Consider the following 21,638-nt stretch of genomic DNA (forward strand, 5'->3'; position numbering starts at 1 on the left):
GCTTTGTTTTTATGTTTTTCTTTGAAAGATATCATCTGCTGGCTGCAGAGTGAGTGGATCCAGCTTCCTTCTGGAGCCTGAGCAAATCACTTGAGGAAGATCTTGCTTTCTGCTGTGTCCTAAAGACAACATGGAAGGGGAGAGCATCTATGAGGTTGATTCTGGAGATGGACTTGGAGGTAAGGATGCCTATGACTTATTTTGCTTTCATCCCAGATGGCTGGTTACAGGAAGCCCTTATGACAATGGACCTCGGAAGCCACAAAAAGCAAATATGATAAAAGATGTCTACAGTTCATTGATTGTATTGTGTCACTTTACAAGCAGTGAATAAAAATTTTTGAAAACAACTGTGTCCTAGAGGAAGTGGCACACCTAGACACTGCACGTTCTAAATGTTATTTAGAGTCTGAGATGTCCTAAAGATGATGCAAACCCTAAATACTTCCAATAAAAGTAAAGGCATGTAGCCTTTTCTCTCTTTTGTTTCTCTTTTTTGTCTCTCACCTGCTGAGTAACTGTATTGCACACACTGTCCGTTTTGTTTGTATTTTTTAACTGAACTGCAGAAAATGGCATGAAATGGTACTGACTGTCTTCTATACTAGTGACCCATGTGTAGATGGAGACTTTTCATTGACCTAAAATAAAGAGTTCTTGTTTTTACTTAGCTACTAATTCCACAGGTGTCCTTGGGCAAATTAGCTAACTTCATTGCTGTGGTTTATCACCTTCACAATGGGGTGAACACCTTCTCAGAGAAGGTAATATTACATACTTCTACAGGGGTGAACACCTTCTCAGAGAAGGTTATATTACATACTTCTATAGGGATGCTGTTCTTTGTGTATAATGCAGAGGACCTTTGACAGAGTTTTTGGGTAGATCCATCTGTTTTAAATTCATGGTTTAACACAGCTTCTTCTGAGATTAACTAATCAAACACATTTATCTAGTTTGCAGAACACCTTGAGCTGCCTAGGTCAACTCACTTTTGAACTCAGAAGTGTAAATATTATGGGAAAGAATGAGGTTCTACATTAGAACGTTGTAATAACAAAGACTTGGTGTGCTGCACATGTATTTGATGGTTTAGATGTTTTCCTGTGACTGGATTGTAACCAGGCAGACTGTTTTTTGCCTGAGTGTACTGTGCTTGTGCTAAGATGCCCCCTTTTGTGTTTAATACTTTTGTAATACTGCTGATAGGGCCCAGGAAAAGTATCAGTAGTACTATGTAGTTGGAGGTGCAGTTTCTACTGTCCTACCGCTGAGTTTCCTTCTCATTAATGAGTTGCTTCCAGACACTCATCAGTTGGACTAACATGCAGATATATATCCTTAAACAGTTTACTTTTTTGGGGGAATTTTGCACTGTTTTATAGAATGTGATTTAAATAAAAATGTGACTTTAAAATAAAGCAAATGTATTTTGGAAGATAAAGGACATGCATACTTTCAGAGATGGGTACATCGTTCTCAGTGGTGTATAACAAAGTCTGTATACACCTTCTGTGTTATAAATACATACTTTGAGATACGTACATATTGAGCACAAATATATGGTTACAATTAGGCTGATTTGATGTCTGAATTATGATATATCAGAGACTTAAGACAAAACAAAAATGTGCCCATTTTCAGCAACATGAGTACAATGTCAAGCAATTTACCAGTATGATGAAATCACCTCCAAAAAACACAGTATGTTTTGTTAATTCAAGGACCGTGGTCTCTGATGGAAGAGTTTCCTGGGACCATAAACTCCCTGTGAGGCTGCATGAGTTTGAGGGTCAAAAGACCTTAAGAACTTTGTGGCCATTTCTTGTCAGATCCAAAAAAATAATATTAACAAAAATATTACCCCGTAGTTCATTATTTCATTAATAGAAAATCAGGCCACTATTTTCAGATTCAGGAACCCAAAGTAAGGCTGCTCTTCTCGTTTTAACTGCAAAAAAGTGTTTGGATTTTCGTAAGTGTGGGTGGCTTATAGCACTCCTTAATGCCAGTAAAAGCTCAGGAATGATGCTTATAGAGATCAAATAATTAATTTGGTACTGTGGAGTTATGTACTTAATTCAGACTCCTTTGGTTTAAAAATTAGCCCTAATATTAAAAGCAGTTTAGGTAGCTGTGCTGTGGGCGTTGTACCTGGTCCTCTTGACTTGATGTTACCTCATAGCAGGTTTTGAATGCCTCTAAAATAATGCACAAAGAAGAACAGAGCTGACTTCTCTCCTGGTCTATAAAGCCAAACTCAGTGAAGGTCCTTATTATGCAGTCAAATAGAGTCTTCAGAGTACAAGCTACCCCAAATATGGTGGAGAACAGACAGGACTGTAATTCTTCACTGTGCAATGCACTGAAAACCTATTATAGCTGACCTAGAACAGATGGGCACACCTACTTCAAAGCAAAGACTTTATAGCTTCAGTTGCCGAGGAGAGATTTCTGCTTTCTTAAAATGAAAGAACTCTGTGGTGGGGTGACCTTGGCTGGCTGCCAGGTGCCCAGCAAGTTGCTCTCTCACTCCCCCTCCTCAGCAGGACAGGGGAAGAAAATAAGATGAAAGGATAAGGAGAGGGACATCACTCATCAATTACTGTCACAGACAAAAGAGACTTGACTTCAGAAAGATTAATTTATTGCTAATTAAAAATATAGTAGGTTAGTGACAAAAAACCTCAAAACTAAAACCACCTTCCCCTCACCCCCTTTCTTCCCAGACTCAACTTCACTCCTTCCTTCCTGACTTTTCTGCCACCTCCTGCCACCCTTGAGCAGCGCAGGGGAATGGGGAATGAGGGTTACGGTCAGTCCATAACACTTTGTCTCTGCTGCTCCTTCTCCTCATGTTCTTCTCCTACTCCAGTGTGGGGTCACACTCAGGGGATACAGTCCTTCACGAATTTTTCCAACGTGGGTCCTTCTCATGGGCTGCAGTTTTTCAAGAACTGCTCCAGTATGGATCCTTTCCACTGAGTACAGTCCATCAGGAATGTACTGCTCCAGCGTGGGTAACCCACAAGCCACAGTTCTTGCCAGAAAACCTGCTCCTGTGTGGGCTCCTCTCCACAGGCCACAGCTCCTGCCAGGAGCCTGATCCAGTGTGGGTTCTCCGTGGGCTGCAGTTTCCTTCAGGGCATCTCCACCTGCTCTGGTGTGGGGTCCTCAATGGGCTGCAGGATGGATATCTGCTCATTGTGGTCCTCCATGGGCTGCGAGGGAATTTATGCTCTGGAGCCTGGAGCACCTTCTCCCCCTCCTTCTTCACTGACCTTGGTGTTTGCAGGGCTGTTTCAGTCACACTTTCTCACTCCTTTCACAGCTGCAGTTGCGCAGCTTTTTTACCCTCTTAAATGCGTTATCACAGAGGTGCCACCAGTGTTGCTGATGGGCTCAGCTTTGGCCAGCAGTGGGGTCTGTCTTGGAGCTGGCTGGAACTGGCTCTGTCCGACATGGGGGCAGCTCCTGTTCTGCAGTCCCCCCGCCACCAAAACCTTGCCACGTAAACCCAGCACACACACTGTTATTCCAGAGCAATATGCTGCTTCAAGTGTACTCCTTACAGACCTGATGCAATTCTTAGAGGGTGTTGTCATTAAGTGATTGTCTTTATTATCAATATCTTGGCTACTTTGATGTGTTCCTAAAAGTAGTCACTAACTTGGACAATGTAGAGTTACGTATATTTGGAGATGTTTCTTTAGAAACTTTTAATCCTTTTAATTATGGAGTGATATGATTATTAATTAAAACTAAAGATCAAGCTCTATTATTGTTCCGCTTCCGTGACTTGATTTTTCAAAATTTAATCCTGTTTGTTTTGGCAAAGAGTCTGCAGTATCTAGATATATATGCAGAATCAATACCATAGCACACATTTTTCCTTGTTCCCTGTACTGTATTTTAATAAGAACCTGAAGATTTGCTGCTGCCCAAAAGGTATTATGGGGAAGAGATTGGGGAGGGGTTAAGCAACTTTTGTGGTTCTGTTGCGTTGTTGATGTTACACTAGATCTGCTTTTGGCCTGGTATTTTCACTTGTAGCTCTTGTTCAAGTAAAAAATCCTTCCTGCATGTTAGCAAGGATGCGAGCCAGTTGCTATGGTACTCAGCTTTTTTTTTTTTTTTTTTTTTAACCAATCGGCTTGCTTTTGTGATGATTCAGCCCAGAATAAAAAATCGGCCACGCAGACTAGAGCTGTAATCAAAAGAGCAGCTATTGTTGGCTTGAAAATCTATAGAGGTTGGGAGAAGAGCAGAATTTGAGTTTCAAGAAAATCACAGTCTGTGTTTATGGTATATATTCTAATGTGTAACTAAATGCTAGTAATGGTGGTAATAGCAGTAGTCCTTTTTCAGGATGATAATAAAAATTGAATCACTGGACTAATTTCTCTATGTTGTTTTATCACACCAAAGGCATCAGTAGTTTCCAGCTAAAAAATTATCAGGTAGTTTTATTCTGTGGCCATTTTTAATTGCTTTTCATTGTGTTAGTAAATGGTAGTACGTTTCTGACAGGATATTATTTGCTAGTGGAAGATTACCATACTCTGCCACTTGTCTTCTCAGTTTTAGCATTGCTGTTTGGCTAATCAGAAAATTTTGGAAGACTGCTAGATAATGTAGAAGGACTTTAAAGTCATAATGGTGCTGATACATAGCTGCAGTGATCCAAGGATAAAAGAAAGACAAGGTATTTAAAGAGAGGTATAGTCTGATAGATGAACTATCCAAAAAGGGAGGACAGACTTTTGTGGGTCTTCTGCAGGTTTTAAGAAGCTCTTGTCTGCTTGAAGGCAAGGTTGTTCTCCTCCCCACCTTGTCTGCAAATAAAGATACCGCTTCTTTTGTACAAAACAACTTCTTTCAGAAGTCATGGCTATACCACAAATAAAACTTTTAAATTTCAATTTAGAAATCACTAGAAATCATGCTTGTAAACGACAGTGCTACAAACTAAAAGGCCATCAAAATCTAGACAGTGCAACTGATAACAATAATAAGTACATGAAAACACATATTTGAATTTGGAAATAACTAGACAAAAAAGGTAAAGATTTACTCTAGGAATGCTTTTTGTCTGTGTGCTCTGTACAACACAGTGGCACAATCCTTTCCCAGTGGATAGCAGGATCTACTGAAAAAGCCTTTGCTTATTACTCCCAGAAGTGTCATGAGAGCTTTCGTTTTCTTTCCCAGAGCCTTACATGGTACCCCTTCTTTTTATGTATGCAGGTAATAATGTCCCACTGTGGACTAAAACTCTGGCAGTGAATAATGGTATCTCTGCTCTCACTGAGTATGAACAAAACCACCTCCTAGTTATCAAGGGTTTGACTAAGAATAGTAACTGATCGATGAAGTTGAATCTTGGAGAGGCTTTAAATGATGCTGGTAGACAGCATGAACTTTTCCACTTCTGTAATAGCTCCATTTCAGTGTTTGAATTCCTCATTGTCACTGGACATCCAGGTAAACCTCAGCATGCTGTGTGCGTGCCACCAGAATAGTAAAGCAGTCAGCTGTGATGTTCAGGAAATACAGATTTCTAAGCATATGGTACATGACTTTGCAAGAGATAAAGAGGAAGATGTGCATCAGCTCATCAAACACAATGAAAAATCCACCTTCCAAGATAGTACAAAAAAAAAAAAAAAGGGGCAGAGCAAAAAAGACTTGTCACAGCAAACTAAAAGGAAGAGTAAAATTCTTCCTTGTTTATAGTAAGTAGTAAGTCTTAATTTATTGCACTGGGATTCCTGCATCCAAGTAAGTGGAATGTGGAGAGCTCCCCATTGACTGTTTAGCTAAACAGGCTAAAGTCTTTTTGGGTCAATTATTAATTTTTATTTATGTCAAGTCTATGCTATAAACACATACTCATGGGACAAACTCCCACGTTTTTCAGTGAAATGAAAACCCTAGAAAAATCTGGATGGATCAAGAGATTTTCTTAGAGTTTATTGTTTTGGATGGCCAAATTTAATATATGTGGTGTTTCACATTTGTTAGTTGCCACTGGATGTCTGAGAACATAAAATACATACATCCAGGAGATAGAGTTTTTAAGCATGTCCTCTTTTTACAAACACAATTTTAGTGGCACAGTTCACTGATGTTTTATCTTCTGATGTTTTCAGATGAGCTTTTTATTGTTAGATGAGCTTTTTATTGTTTATTAGTGTTCTTTAACTTATTTTTAAGAGCTATATACTGTTACAAGATCTGTATGAATGGCCAGCAGTCATTATGGCGTTATAGTCATTAGAGTATGGCAGATAGTTTTGCACTATAATAAATGTGGGATATGTTATATTGGTTCTTATCTTCATTTAGGAATAAATTTGTAAATACACAAGGGAGAGCAACGAATGAGGGACATATAGAGGCATGTATAGAGGGCACTTATGAAAAGTAATGCTAATTTTTAACCATTGCAGATATTAAAAATACTGTGGAAATCTTCCTGAAGGTGATTATGAAACCGAAATACTCATAAGCACATTGCCAATATTTAGCTGACAATTAATGTCTTTGGTGGGGACATGGTGAGTTTATTAAGGGATGATGGTTTTAAATGTAAAAGCGAAAAACCTCAACAAATGACTCCTAGTGAAATGATAGAGATACGACTTGCCAGAGTTCTCGTATAGTTGTCTGCTGCAAATAAATGCTTAGATGAGGTCTTCCAGTGGTGGCTTAGATGATCTAGAGATAAATTGATTTATTCTTTATTCAAGCACCACAGTCATTGATCATATAATTTAAAACATGTTGAGCATCTAAAATACTTAAGCCAGAAAGTGGACAAGAATATTCAAGCTCTTGAAAGCATTTCCTGCAGTGGCCCTTGCATTTTAATAGTTCTGCAATAACATCTATACAAGATATCAGTTTTAGTAGGTTTTGGGGTCACATCTAAAGTGCATGTATATTCCTATATGCCTTCACTTAGAAATTGCCCTTGACTAATAATTGCCCATGTCTACTTGCTGCCCAGCTTGCAAGGCAGGTCATAAGGGACGGGATTTCATTTAGTAGAGCTCTGCCTTTTTAAGGAAAGTGCAATGTAAGAGATGGGAAGTGTATTTAAATTTGGTTATATAAAAAACACTCTGTGCACTGATCTGTTGTTCAAAGACATGGCTTGCTACATGTCACTTTATTTACCTTTCACATGTTGTATACACATACTGATAGTTCTTCGCTGCTTATACTGAATCTTTGCAAGTAGTGATATACACCAGTCCCCTGCTAGTGTAAGTATCATAGCTCCACTGCTTTTGGAAATTATAATAGAGATATGATGGTCTACATACCCAGAGGACTTGCCCCATTTCCACCAAAAGAATACTGTGGGCTTGATTCAGATTCACCATTTATTAAAAGTACTGCTTTTAGTAGTGCAAATATAAGTAGAAAGAAAACTCTCTCATGAGTAGGATGCATGCAGATACACACCTGAGTAACTAACTGGAATGGATTGCTGCTGTCTGGACTAGATTCATATAATGACAAATGCCTTCATAAAAAAGACTGCTTTGATACAGCACTTCATCTTTCTGAATTTCAAAGCTCTGCAAATTTAAATATAAGCATGGGTAAATAAGCATTGAAATCATCCTGGCATGTATAATAGATTTTTTTTTTTTCCCTATTCAGTACTTGTATGTATTTGCTTTCCAATGTATCTTCTAGAAAAGAAAGGCTTTTGAAGAAAAGTGAAAGATACAAATTAAAATGGAGAATATATTTCCACACGGATCCATGAGTTTTTTCTCTTTGATGCTATACAGACCTGGGATGAGGGGTTGATAGTTTGGGCTGCTCTGCTTTGAATACCAATATTAATATAAAATGGGTTCCTTAACTTCCTCTCCTTATGTTCTGATGACAGAAATACAGTTTATTTCTCTGAAATAGAGCATTTTATTTTATGTTTGTGTGATTATTTTTTTTCCTTATCGCTTTTTCATTTTTTGTTAGGAAGATCCTCCCTTTAAAAGGGAAAGAGCACCTGTTCTCTAGATCCTGTAGACTGATTTTCTGGGGTCCATTTTAAATTTTATTGACTGAAGCAGTTAATGCTTCTTAAAGCCCTGCTTCAACAAGCATTCTGTTGAACTGTTCCTGATGGAGGGTAAACTGATTAATCTGAGTTGAATCCCTTCAACAGCTGTACAATGGGTTTCACACTAAGGAATTCTCAAGGTACTTAATTCTTTCAATGACTTAGATCAGGACTGAACTATCAGCACCTCCCTGGTAATTCTAAAAATAGTACCTCCTTCTTTGGGGTTAGGAGTATGAGAGAGGAAACTCTCTTGAGTCTGAACTAATTACACTGATGGAAGTGAATATAGGACCTAGAAAGATCTGGGCTGCAGCTTGTGACTTACACTCTTGTAAGACTGGGAATGCCCACTGAGGAAGTATTTTTCTGCTATTGAAAGTGATTGGGAGAACAAGGTGCTTGCTTGCTTACAGGGTCAACAGTTTTGCTCCTGCTTGAAAAAATTATCCTTAGATGAGGAAAGTTTTCACCATTTTTTTGTCTTGAATTTCTTTGTTTTTTAGGGAAAGCTATAAGGAAGCTTGTGCACAAGGCGACTCTGGTGGCATCTAGAATCCTCAGATTTCCTTGACTGAATCCATCTGGGTTTAGCCCTAAATATAGTAGACAAGCTGCACTGCTTGCACTGATAAATTATATCTTCCAAATGATAGACCAAGGTACAGTCATGTATACTAACCGTTTTTGATCTCATTTGACTCTTGATTCTGTTGCTTTTTGGGTAGTTGTGACAGTATGGTTTGTCCCCATTGTTGTGGACTATCTTTTCATCAGTACTCTCAAAAAAAATGAATTGAAAGAGACTTCTGGCCTGGCTCTGGCATTTGATGTTGCCAGCTCCTTACGAGTCTGCAGCTTGGTGGGAAACTTGAGATTTACAAACTTGCCTTCAGCGGCAGCTAGACAGTGGGACTGTTGGCAGCACAACTTTATTTGGTTTTACTACCCATGGAAGAGAAAAAAGTGAAAACCTAAAACAAAACTCCACTTCCTTTTGACATATATTTTCCATTTACTTTGTATGCTCAGCAATCCTAAAATGAAAACAGACTATGTTCTAACAAAGCATAGATTTTGACTACAAAGTAACAGCTGTATCATCAAAAGAAAAAATAGATCAATAAAGTACTATTCTAAATGATAGTTAATAATTAGGTTTCTTTATATCTGCTTTGGTATCTCAGCTAGCTGTTGGAATGAGCAAGCAATCTCAGTGCCAACTGGCCTGCTTTCTGAGGTCAGAACTTCTCTTTGCTTTGTTTTAGATGGGAAAATCTTCTGTCTCCTACCTGTGTCTCTTCTGAACTATAGGGGAGATAACTTTAATAACACGGAATGTTACCAGTTTCAAGATGTTTTTGGAGTGGTGGTGTTGGTTCACATTTTAAGACTTTGGTATCCAACAGAATATATTGCTCTGCTTGGATCGTCCATGACATTTAAAAATTAAGACTGATTAAGCATTTTTTAAAATTGTCTTATTTGAGCATGACATTGGTTGAATATTAATCCATTGCACAAAGGCTATTAAAATTTTGATTTTTACATGGTTTAGATATTGAGTTGGAAGACTTCAGAGCTGTCTTTTCTTTTGGCCAAAGATGAGGGGGAACGCTTCCTGTGTGTGTCTTCTCTGTTCTTTCATGCTGCATGTTGGGCTGTGGCTGTTTGCTGCCTTCACCTTCAAATGTTGAGCTTTATCCTTATTTTGGTGCTGTGCCCAGATACAAAACCTTCCAGTGGCTTCTCCCTAGTGCACAAAGTATTTGGGAGAGCATCTGTGGTCTGGAATGGGTGGTTGCAAGCTCAGACTGGCTGGCACGTTTGGCCCCTTGTGAATGTCCGGGTCTTGCTAAGGGAGATCCTATACCAACCATAGCCTAAATCATCAGCTGACCACAATAAAGAAGCCTGTAGGTCACACACAATTTGTGAGTTGCATATGGCTTTGAAGTTGCTATGTAAAAACTGCTTTCTGTTGTCTGGCAAAAGAATATTAGATCTAAAGAATGAATGCCACTGGTGTTCAGCCTTGCAGAGTTAGTCTACAGATGGTTCTCCTTTTGAATATAATTCTTTTAAAATATATGTACTTGCTGAGAGGTTAATGAAAGGTTCCCATAATTCTCCTGTTTAATTAGTACAATACAGCAAATAATTGCAGAATATGTCTATCTTTTCAATTGACAGCAACAGGTCACACCTTTGGCACACAGATAATTGGTAATTTTCTGTGCGTATCATTAGTGGAACAGGAAGATGGGTACATCTTTGTTTGCTGGGTTGTGATAGTGTCTGTGACATTCAGCTGGCCTGTAGTGGTCTGTGTCAAATGCTTCCCCTCCTTGTCCACCGCCAGTGTTTTGTGATAAGTCTTTGTATCTATTGTGTATCTATCTCTTCAGCATTTGGCAGGTCAAAGCACTTGGATGAGGTAAATTAATTTTCTTTGTTCTAAGAAATTCTGATGTTATTTAATGATAAAGTATCATGCTCCTCTCTTTATTTATAATCTTTAGGAAAATTCTGACTGCCAACAAAATAATTTCTGAACAGGAAAGGCCTTTATAGAGGTTCCTTCTACTACAAGAGAAACAGTGGACATCACATTGGAAATATCTGGGAGCTGGCAAAGGAAATGGAAGCTAACCATAGGCTTTGGCATAAGGCTGTGGAGTTTAATGCCTGCTGTGGAAGTGCTGGATGTGGACAGGCTGTCCTCCAGCCCCTGGTAAAGGAGTGAAGAGTGGATGGCTCAGGTTCTCCTTAACAGCACATTGCAGCAAGACTAGGGCTGTTGTGGGATGACAGACTTCTATTAGTATAGATAGTACTATAACTAGTAAAATACTGAAGGTAGTTTAAAATCCAGCTAATAAATGAAAGGGATTTAATAGTTGCTAATTACAGAATTTAGAGATACCTGAGACACAGGGACATTTTTAATGTTAAATGAAAAACATGTTTAATGAAGTCAAGTACCCAAAAGTTAGGAAAAGTTGGAAATTTGCTCATGTTGTTTTTTGTCAGCTGCTTTTGTATTCAGCTGTATAATCACAAGCTAATTTTACTTTAGCTTAGTAGTCACTCAATGAATTAATTAAATGTATAGAAAGGTATCTTGAAAAATAGGCATGGCAAATGAGTTTCTTCTATCATTGTTTTTGAGAGCTTGACCCAAAAGTTTTCCCTTTATTTGAAAATTCTTCATATATAACTAAATGTTTTTAATAAAACTCAAGATGCTCCAGCTAGATACTAGCTTGAGTTAGAGCATGATGATATACAGATCATCTTATTAGCTCCAACTGTTCAGCACAAAGGGCTGAGGATGAATATCATTGGAAGCAAGTAAGAGAGGATGCAGACTTGAAGTGTTCAGTGGAAGAAATCTCTAAGTTGTTTTTGGAGAGGACTGGTTGTGCTAATGTAGTAAGCACACACTAAGACAGAGACCTTACAACATAAGGAGAGAAAAGTTAATTTGGATTTTCAACTATTAAAAGGGATTCTATGGAGATAAAGCAGTTATTAATAGTGTCATGGATTTAATACAGAAGGTAAATCTGATCCATTTAGGAAGAGCAGTCCATATAGTTAGAGGTCTCCGCAACCAACGGGCCTAATGGATTTGCTGCATTGATGAAATGGTGCAGAGTGGTAAACATGGTGGGAGATAAGGCAGAAAAACAGGAGTAAGCAGATCTTTGAATCTCATTGAAATTCATGGCAAGAGCATGGATTTGGCACAATGGAGGGTTTCCAAATGAGGCTTCAGTTCCTCACACCAATGGGCAGGCGACAGGACTGTTGTTATTCTGCCATGTTCTATACAAGGAGTGAATATAATGCAGCGTTGCATGGTGTTTGCTTTTGTAGTGGTTCATTTTATCTCACTGCATTCCCATCTAAAACCACAACAAACGTGGTTAGCAGCTAAAGTGATGGTTCTTCAGCAGCAGCATACTGATAGGAACTTTTATGTACACTCAGCACTGTAACGTCATTGAACACTTGCTCGCTGCGCTGCTATTTAATGCTGCTTTAGCTGCTTCTGACAAGTTGATATACTGGCACATCAGGATCCTGTATTGGTACATCATAGGGAGACAGGATGATCGGTAACCATGTTCCCTCGCAGGGCAGTGGTTATAAATACACTTCAGGAGGAGATCACTTCTTAGCCTTCTCTTCTTGCTCTTTCAAAAGATATTTTCACTTTTCTGTATTATGGAGATGGTGCTAACGCGAGCAGTCTCATACTGCATAATCAAAGATTCCAAAAACCTGATGTGCTGTCATGTGTCTGTGATTATGCAGTGCTATGCTTTCTGCCATTAAAATGTACAAGTTTAATAACTAACGAACTTACATTTCTGGCAACTTACTTATGTACTGTTCCTTTGTTATAAAAATTAAAAGTGAAATACTTGGAATTTCCTTGGGAAAACAGGTAATTCTGACCTTTGAAGAAAACACAGAAAAGCTCATATCCAATACTAGTATTAGTTATTTCATTTTAGTATTTTCTTTTTTTCTGTTTGGGTTTTATTTCTTCACCTATTTGTGTAATGAAGCCATTAGCAAGTTTACATTGGGGCAGCAATTAATGAAGATTAGTTTAAATATTAGCTTAAAAAAAAGTCATCTGCCACTTAGTGGATGGGAGAAGTCATGATTAAAGAGTTAATATAATGACTAGGTAGCACATTTGCTCTTCAAAGTTTTAAATACTGTGTGAACAAAAATTGAAAAGTGGCAATCACCTTCAATAGCTGATTTCTGTCTTCAGAAGTTGTGTAGGGTCTTTTTAAGTTCTAATGTAGCATGTAGTCTGGACATAGTCTAGCTCAGACTAAAATCTGAAAAAGTAAGCAACTGATGCTATTTTATTTAGTAGTTATTTTTAAGCCCCCTTATAACTACACTTCACAACTTTTTGTTATCTGCTTTTTGCCAGCATAATTTAGATAGCTTGCTTTAATAATCTTAGTCGTTAATATATTGTTGCTCGATTGCTCTGCAATGGGGACAGATTTATCTTCTGATTAATACAATGATTTTAGACTAAAGCACATGGTCAATAAACATGTAATACAGTAAATATAATGAAATGAACAAACAGCAAAAGTGTAAACAGAACAAAAAAAAAAAAAACCAGAAGCCCTCCCCCAACCTAAAAATGAGCAAATCTCACATCGACTCCTCTCCATTTTGTAAATAAAATCAACACACGCACACACAAGGTAGTATATCCTTTTACAGTCTAAAAAAGGTCTGATTTTGGAAATGGATGTTCAGCTGTCACTGAGCAGTACTTTCTAATGCTATCAGAATATTCTGCTAAAGGGGGAAAAAACCCAAACCTTAAAAGGTCTTAAGGGTTATTGAAGGAGATCTGCATTCTTTCTGTTAAATTTAATTAGGAATTTAGAATATGTTTATCCAGGTTTTACCCGTTAAACTTTATGACTGATAAATTTGAAAACAAGCATTCCATCTATAAGGTAACTACTTTTGATACCAGATTGCTAAATGGAAGGGCAGTTATATTTACGTCATTAGGATGTGTATGTATGTATTCTTCCCTGTTGTTTCCTAGCATTTTCACTGAACCTACAGCATAAATAAATGACTGTGTAAGCTCACAATATCTAATTACATTTTATGTTTAACGTGTGTTTTAAATAATTTTCATGCTTAGACTACATAGGAGACCACTTCTGCTATGGTAAAAGTAAAATTAGGATGTTGTCATGCTACTCAGTAAAAACTAGGTGCCCTAGGGGCACTGGATTACAAATTGGTGGAGTTAACTCACATTGTTTCATATAGCAATTAATTACAATTTAAGCATAAAACCTGTTGAAAAAACCCTTGCCTTTTAATGATAAAGTAACAGAAGGCCTGGATTAAATAGTGGGTCATTGTCTGCTAAGTCTATGAGCCATAGGATGGTCTATGGTGTTGGTGGGTTTTCTTGTTCTGGGTTTTTTTTTTGTTCACAAGGACCCTTGTTGTCCTATTAGAGTTAGCACAGTCCTGACAGTAGCAGCTCCTGTGGAGTACCAGCTGGGGCTCCTTGCAGTATCCCCTACCGGTTTATTTACGATACACCTTTGGCACCAGTATTTGCTGAGACCACACTGTTCTTGGGACACTCTTCATTGAAGTCAAGCTGTTGTAACACCTGGTCAGCATGTGGAAGAAAAGAAAAAGAAAACAAAAATTGTGGGTGTGGAGAAATTAGGCGGCTATCATTGCACTGAGCATTGTGTCTGCTTGCTGCTTTGTTTCTGCCGCAGTTGCAGCAGAAGGGGAAGCTCAATGTGGTTATTGATGTCTCTCAAGTACTACAGATCCTTATCTTTCTTTCTTATCTGTTGTTTAATTCTTAATAATTTGTAATAAAATACTCAGCTATCTAGTCCACGGAATAATACTTAGCTGATCTGGTTTCCCTACAACAAAAAACTAAACCAGCCCTCATGCAGATATTACAGTTGCATTGCTCACTGAATTTTTAAGTAGGTTGTTCTATTTGTTTCCTGTTGATATGACCAATAATATATTGGACTTTAATCCAGCTTGTAGAAAACTATTTGATAAACAAATGTGTCATCTAGGAAAATGAGCATCATTTTTAATAGCTTGGGAAACTGCTATGTTGTGAAACGCTTTTATCAAAACTTTAATAGGCACGGACCTCTTAAGGAAACAGATATAAGGCAGGGAAAGAAAAGACTGCTGTGGAGACTTAGTTTGATTAAAATGTTTTGGTGACGAATCCTTAATTATTTTAAAGAAAGCCACAGTGGGGTCTTTTCTCCTGTGCTGATAAGAAACTGGGAAGTTTTCATATTGCATTCAAATGTGTGATGTGAAATGAATTAGTTATTAGCTATATCTCCTTGGGGCATATGCACTATAAATAGCTTTTCCAAGCCTATTGCTTTATTCCGATCTGCACTGTATTGTCAAATTGCAGACCAGAGTAAAAATGTCTCCAATTAGTTGCACTCTGAAGCAATGCATATGATACAGACTTGGCTTTTGCAGACCAAGGTTTATTTTTATGGTACACAAGAAAATGGAGGACTCCTTGGTTCACTGACCCCTAATTTTTCAGTCCCAGGAAAAACAAAACACCTGTTGTTTCTATCACCTGTGATTGTTGTCAACAGCAGCAAGAAGGGGGAATCTAGGTTTAATTATTGAATAAGATCTAGAATACTACCGGTAAGGGTGGAAAAAGGCTTTTTAGTTGGGGCTGTGAAAAGCCCTTATGTGAAGCAAGGTATCAGCTGTATTGGCTTTATGTTTTGTCATAACAGCAAATATAAGTGAACTGGGGCCATAAATTAGTTTACAGCTTTGGACTTTGAAAAGGGGTCTGATTATAAACCCAGAAGACCATGATGTTTTCTGTGGTACATGAACTATGGCATGTTGTTCATCTAGAGTTTTGTTTTGTAAGAAAAAAGGAGAGGCCACTGTCCTTGCTCTTAACACTTACCCTGCCTTTACACTAATGAACCCAATGTACTGGCCAGGATAGCTCCAGAGAGATTTCCTTTATTTGCAGTTACCAGAATCTGAGGGTGTTAAAATTGCCATGAGCTTAATTCTCTGCCTGTTCAGTTCAAAATTCTTATAAATCCAGGATTATACCCTGTGTATTACTCTTTCACCTTTCCAGACAAGACGTGAACTTCAGACTGTTGAGGAAGTGATCACCCTAAGGAATCTACATCTTCATGTTGATGTTTATAAAAGCTATAGCTACTTTCTCAGTGTTGAAAATGACAGTTTGAACAAGAATGCTTATTGCCACGTTTTGACCATTTCCTTGAATTTTTAGGTATTCCAGGACTATTCATAGTTGTGATAGATAGTGTACGGACTACAGCAGTGAAGGATACTGTGGCAAACTGCCACCCAGCCAGGTCCCTGCCATGGCAGCCTGGCTGCTTGTACTGCCCTTCAAGAGTTGTGAACATCTGGTGAAGAGTCTCAGTGTGTAAGGTGGCAGCAGCAGCTGCCTTGCCTTCTCAGTTGGGTAGCAGCAGCCTTCACGCAATGTGAAGTATGGTGAGGGGAGTTTGTGAGTCAGTTGTGAAGGAGATATCCCCAAAAGATCAGCTTCCCTGTGGCTTCCAGGATTGCAAAGTCCTGGATGATGTATTGCTTTTCAGTCCTCTTTGGTGCAGACACAGTTAATGGGTCTATGCTAGTTGTCTAAATCTCAGAGAATGGGAATGCCTGTTCTCAAGTACCACATTGCCTGTAGAGGTTTCTAAAAAAAATTGGTGCTGCTTCTGTTTTGAAACACAAGATCCCTGAGTGCTTAAGTATGCAAGTCGGAAGTGCCTTGGCTTAAAGTCACCCAAGTCTGACTTAGCTCTGATTGAGGTGGACTCAAACTCCAACTGAATCTATGGAGGGTCCTGAGCTGCAGATGTGTTCAGATTCTTAGCGAATTCCCTGAGCTCATGCTGAGCTCTGTGTGGAGCTGCCTTGTGAGTGTCCACCTTGTTTGGTAATGCTGTAGAAGAGGGGGAGAAAATGGCAGGAGGAGGGGGGGCCCTTTTCTGTGCACTACCTGTGTTGAGGCAACTCGGGAACTGAGAGAATTTGGTTTCAGACTTAGCCCAGGGGAGTTTGAAGGCAGTGGTTCCAATTTAGCTTTCTACCAGGTGAGAGGCAAAGCTGGATTGGGACCTTCGATGTCCCTGCTGTCAACTGAGCCACCACCCTGGGTGGTGATGGACAATCTGCTGATAGGATCTGTGATACCACCACAGCAGGCTCTAAGCATATCCCATACCAAATGCTCCCCCAAGTGTTCAACACCAATTGCACTGTCATTCATCCTGCTTTGTGTCCCTGGTCTCACTGGAGTGTGGCACTTTGTGGCATCGCAATATTTCTTTCTGTATCGGTATCTCGAGGTTCAAATTGCTACCAGGCAGCCAGGACCCAAGAGCTGAGAGTCAGGGAGAGAATAACAAAGGTGAAGGCTGGCCCTTGAGTAATTAGCAGCAGTGTGGGGAGGTGAGCAAGTGTGCTTAGATACTCTTCTCGTTACATGAATGAGCAACACACTTGTTCATTTGGTTGCATCAATAAAATGGCATAAGACAAAATGCTATATTGCTTTACAGTGGCTGCAAATTTTCTACTGGGGTGAAAAATAGTACAGGTTTAAAATACATTAAATATTTTCATGTATTATGGTGTATTTTAACTTGCTTGAGTGATCTTGCATGCTGCCTTCGAGGGATATATCATAAATACAATTATTATTATCCTTTACGCCAAAATGACATTGACATTGGTCGAGATCCTCAAGCAAACTGAATAACATAGCTCTAGTGAAGGAAAAGGACAGATTTGGTACCTTCTGTTTAAGTTGTCAAGGTTGGCTGAATTCTCAGTTAATTTAAAATCCTGCTTTATGGCCTCTATTACACAGGTTTCTGCCCCCTCCTTGAAATCTCTCTTCTGGAGTGACAGAATGTAACCATAAATGTTGTTGCCTTTTGTTGATTTTTTTTCTGCTTTATTGTATGCGGTTTTGGTTTTGTTCTTTTTAAAGTAACAATCCGTGTTGCTTCATAGGCTTGTAGGGAGGTTTTTCTACTTCTTTTTGCTAGTAATGTAAGTCTTTAGCACTGGATGAAAAAACAGATTGAATTTTAAAATGCAAACAGGGTCCTCATTTTCTGTGGCTGGCAAACTTTCCCTTTTATCCCTCAGCCAACTTCTGTCCAGTCCACTGGTTCTCCTCCTCTGTGTCATGCTTGCTAACTTTTGCAGATTAATTTTTTATGAGATACTATTAAAATGACTTTGGAGATTCACATAAATTCTCTCTGCAGCTTTCACTTGCTCTTTGTTGTTGTGAAGAATTTGCTGATATTTCTTCAATGCAGCCTGTATTCTCTAAATCAGTACCGAGTGTTTTTTCTAATTTGTGCATTAAGTAATTTCAACTTGATTTTTTAATGAAGTAAAATATTAAGGATGTTATGTAAACTTTAATCATGAGGGAAGGGAAGCAGAGCAAGTGTATCAATTTTGCTTTGTTGTTTACACAGCTACTAAATCTTCACAAAGTAAATTCAGCTGAGTCCTGCCTGCCAGGAGCAGCCCTGGTAGCTCCTGTGCCGTTGAGGTGCCTTTCTGAGATGCAATTCTTTTTCTTTGTTCCCTCAAAGTACAGGGGCAGCAGTTTCAGATGCCCTTCATTAGCAGAAAACTGTGAAATGAGGCTTTGCTGTTTCTCTGCCTCTTTGGTTTGTTCCCACCGGAAAAGGAGAGTAGACAGAGTCTCCCTTTGCACTTCTAGATACCTGTCCTTGAGTGCTAGAGTCTGAGCAGGAATTTATACTCATATGGGAGGAAATTACAAAATGAGTGGTTGTGTTTGGTGCATGTTTCACTCTTTGAAGTCAGCGGGAAAACACAATTTTTTTGCAATGCCCCAGTGTTTTGCCATAAATGACTAGAGCAGAGAATTCACGTAATCCAGGCTCTAAAGCTGATCAGAACTGCAAGACTGGAAAGTGCCGCCCCTGTGGTACTGGAAAACGGGAAGATGAAGGCTAATGGGAGGCCTGCGTGGGGGGTGGGTGTAAACAGCCTGCTCAGTCCTAAACTTGTAAAAGATTCACGTCTGTGGTCTCCAAGGTGATTTTTACATTTGAGACAATAATGATGAGTGTCCTTTACATTTTTAAGAGTTGCTGAAAATTATCTAGTTTTATGTGTTTAAATATTTGTATTGTGCAAAGCTGTGCCTACAAACCGAAGATATGAGTTAGCCCTCTATTTTGTTCTGCAAAGCAGAACATATTTTAATATCTGAAAGTCTTCTGTAAGGTAGAGCCTCCTAGATTATTTTAATGTTTGTTTGTCTTCTAGGAAAATCTTAGAAAGTTTTTATTGTTGTGAATGAATTGATTCTGCTTTGTTGCAATTTCATTTTAAGGGACTAGGTCTTATGTTTGGGAGAGCTGATTTAGGGCCAAATTTGCCATGTGAGTTTTTATCATCTAAAAACCTTATAATTTGCTTGTGGTTCACTTTTGAGCTGCCAAACTGAACATAAACTGAACCTCTGTTACTTTTCTAATGTAGCTTGAAAGCATTGTCATTTATTTAAGGATTTTCCAACATTTATGATTGGTAGGTAGTGCATGTATAGGTATGAAGGTTAATTAAATCAAGAGGTGAAGTTTGTAGAACAGGGAATGCTTCATTAAGCCCTGTGTGAATTAACATGTACAATCTGTTTGCAATACCCCAAGTGCCATTCACTGAGACAGTGTAATTACAGCTTACACACGGTTTCATTAGTTTGTGTTTCTTCTACTGTGGTTGACATGTATGTTGTCTTCACTGAAACCCGGGAATAGAGGAGGGTCTGCTCACTGGTGGGCATCTGAGCATACTGACATTCAGCAAATCATTTTTCCTTTGGGTTCTAAAATGTCTTACCCCAGATGTAATTAAGCTTGTAATTCATCAACTGACACTTTTTTTCCCTCGGATTCCAGATCTAGCTGAAGACTTGTGAAATAGCTCTTCTTGTACACTTTTTTTTTTTTTTTGCTTTAAACAGATGGGGAACAATAATTATCTTTCTCTACTGCTAGTAGTTCATTTTTTTGTTTGGGTTGTTTTTTATTTAAAGTTCATTCATTTTTATTTCAGGGCAGGATATTATGACAACCTAAAGATGCAGTCTTTAAGACACATCTCTCTTTAATGTGCATGGTGTTTAGGCAACTATGAAATCTAGGTGGCTGTGAAGATACGGGGGCTTCAGTGAAAATTTAACTGTGTAGATTCCCAAGAGTTTCTTTTAACAACAACTTCTGCTACCAAGACTGTGAATGCACTTAAATAGACTGAAGTGTTATCACCAGTCCAGGCAAATTTGCATCTCTTTTGGTATGCATTTAGTTGATTCCCAGAGAAGGACTGTTAAAGCTCCAGTTATGATCTCTGCAGGTCAGAGACTAGATGCATACATAAAAATCCTGGAAAGCCATGTGAACATACTTAATATTACCTTTGTGATAAGTCCCACGGGCCTATTCAGGTGAGAGAAATTAAAGATGAGGAAGCACTTGAAGGCACAGGTCTGTAGACAGAAAAGCAATATTGATGAGGGTAATAAAGAGACTAGTGAGGAGGAATGAATGATGAGCTTTATTGCAAATCTTATCTGTAAATTATTTCTTTATATTAAAAAAACCTGCATAAATGTTCTTGTGCGAAGTTGTCAGACTTATGTAAGAAGAGAATACAGCTGGGATGTAACAGACGTAGCAGTAAAACCAACCTTCTGTTGTCCTCTTGTCCTACTGATATCTTTAAATATCTTTAAAAGGTTTATGTTTAGAACTACTGTATTAAGAGAATACATGTTACATCTATGCCATGTGGTATCCCAGCTCTGCCAAATAATGGCAGGTGCCAGAGTGGTAGTGATCTTCTGCCATCAGTCCTCTGGCTGTAGTCTGAAAATACTGAAAAGCTTAGGGCCAGAACTGCTTTACCCTTTGTTGCCTATTGTATTTTTTGGTATCTAATAAAGTAATATTAAAATATTTCACAGAAACTGCCTGCCTAAATTTTCTCATGGCAGGTATCACAGTGTTTTGTTTTGAGATGACGACGTAAGTTAGTGTCTGTGTTCTTTAGGTTTTCGATAGATTGCGTGTATCTCCTGATTTTAGTGAGTTCTAGTATTTTATAATACATTTCATGTAAGACCATTCCCCAGGAAAAGTTAGCAATAAAACATGTATGAAATTATACATGGACTTAAGTTAGATCTTACCAGTATATAAATTATTGCACAGACCTAGGCTGATGTAACTTCAGAAACCATTATCTGACAAAAACATCCTAAATCATCTGACAGTGTTTCAGAAGTAGCATGGTTTGGGGCAGAACTTCCAACCTTTGAGCACATAATGAAGAATTACAGGAAAGCAGATGAGGGAATAAGGGACCTAAAATGTCATCCATTTGCACCATGTAAGTCCAGAAATAGGTCTCAACGCTGCTGCACGGCACCAACTGCATGGCAGGCAGACTGTGGGGAGGAAAAACTAGCATGACAGCTCTGGTTTTAGGCATGGTGTTTTGTGAATTTATGCATTGGGATACTATTGACTATTAGCTTTAGGATGAGGCATAGGAGCTTTTAAAATATATATTTTTTTTATATTTGGCCTTTGAAGTGAAACTGTCTTTTATTTGGGTCAGTACAACATACATCATGACTAAGAGCAGTTAGCTGTGTCTTCTCAAAATAAAAGGCCTTGTGTTATTTATTCACTTCAGTGCCACAAGAGTGTATGATGCCTTATAGGTGCTTAAAATGAACATGCCACCAGAATCTTATAACTTAGACAGTGCACAGCAAGAGGTGACAAAAAAAAAAAGGCAGGTAAGTACAGGAAGCACGAGGGTTACAGTGGCAAAAGCTCATGAAAATGCTTTCATGTACCAATAAAAGCTTTCACTTATGCCT

At 38.5% G+C, this 21,638-nt stretch overlaps 1 protein-coding gene across 6 annotated transcripts in view; it reads left to right on the forward strand.

Annotated features, from left to right (window-relative positions):
- The window catches only part of PPP2R2C (protein phosphatase 2 regulatory subunit Bgamma), a 208,220-nt gene that overhangs the window by 102,094 nt on the left and 84,488 nt on the right, over window positions 1-21,638 (forward strand). Inside the window, exon 1 of one of the 6 annotated variants that reach the window (XM_076335907.1) lies at window positions 60-179. The exons of 4 other annotated variants lie outside the window; for them this stretch is intronic. In XM_076335907.1, the coding sequence (XP_076192022.1) occupies window positions 131-179 (49 nt within the window). In that variant the 5' untranslated portion in view covers window positions 60-130. Of the gene's footprint in view, window positions 1-59; window positions 180-8,663; window positions 8,746-21,638 lie in introns of those variants that run through there. One more of the 6 variants, XM_076335908.1, reaches the window with a different exon arrangement.

Source organism: Aptenodytes patagonicus, chromosome 4, assembly GCF_965638725.1.
Source record: "Aptenodytes patagonicus chromosome 4, bAptPat1.pri.cur, whole genome shotgun sequence".
Taxonomy (NCBI): Eukaryota; Metazoa; Chordata; class Aves; order Sphenisciformes; family Spheniscidae; genus Aptenodytes; species Aptenodytes patagonicus.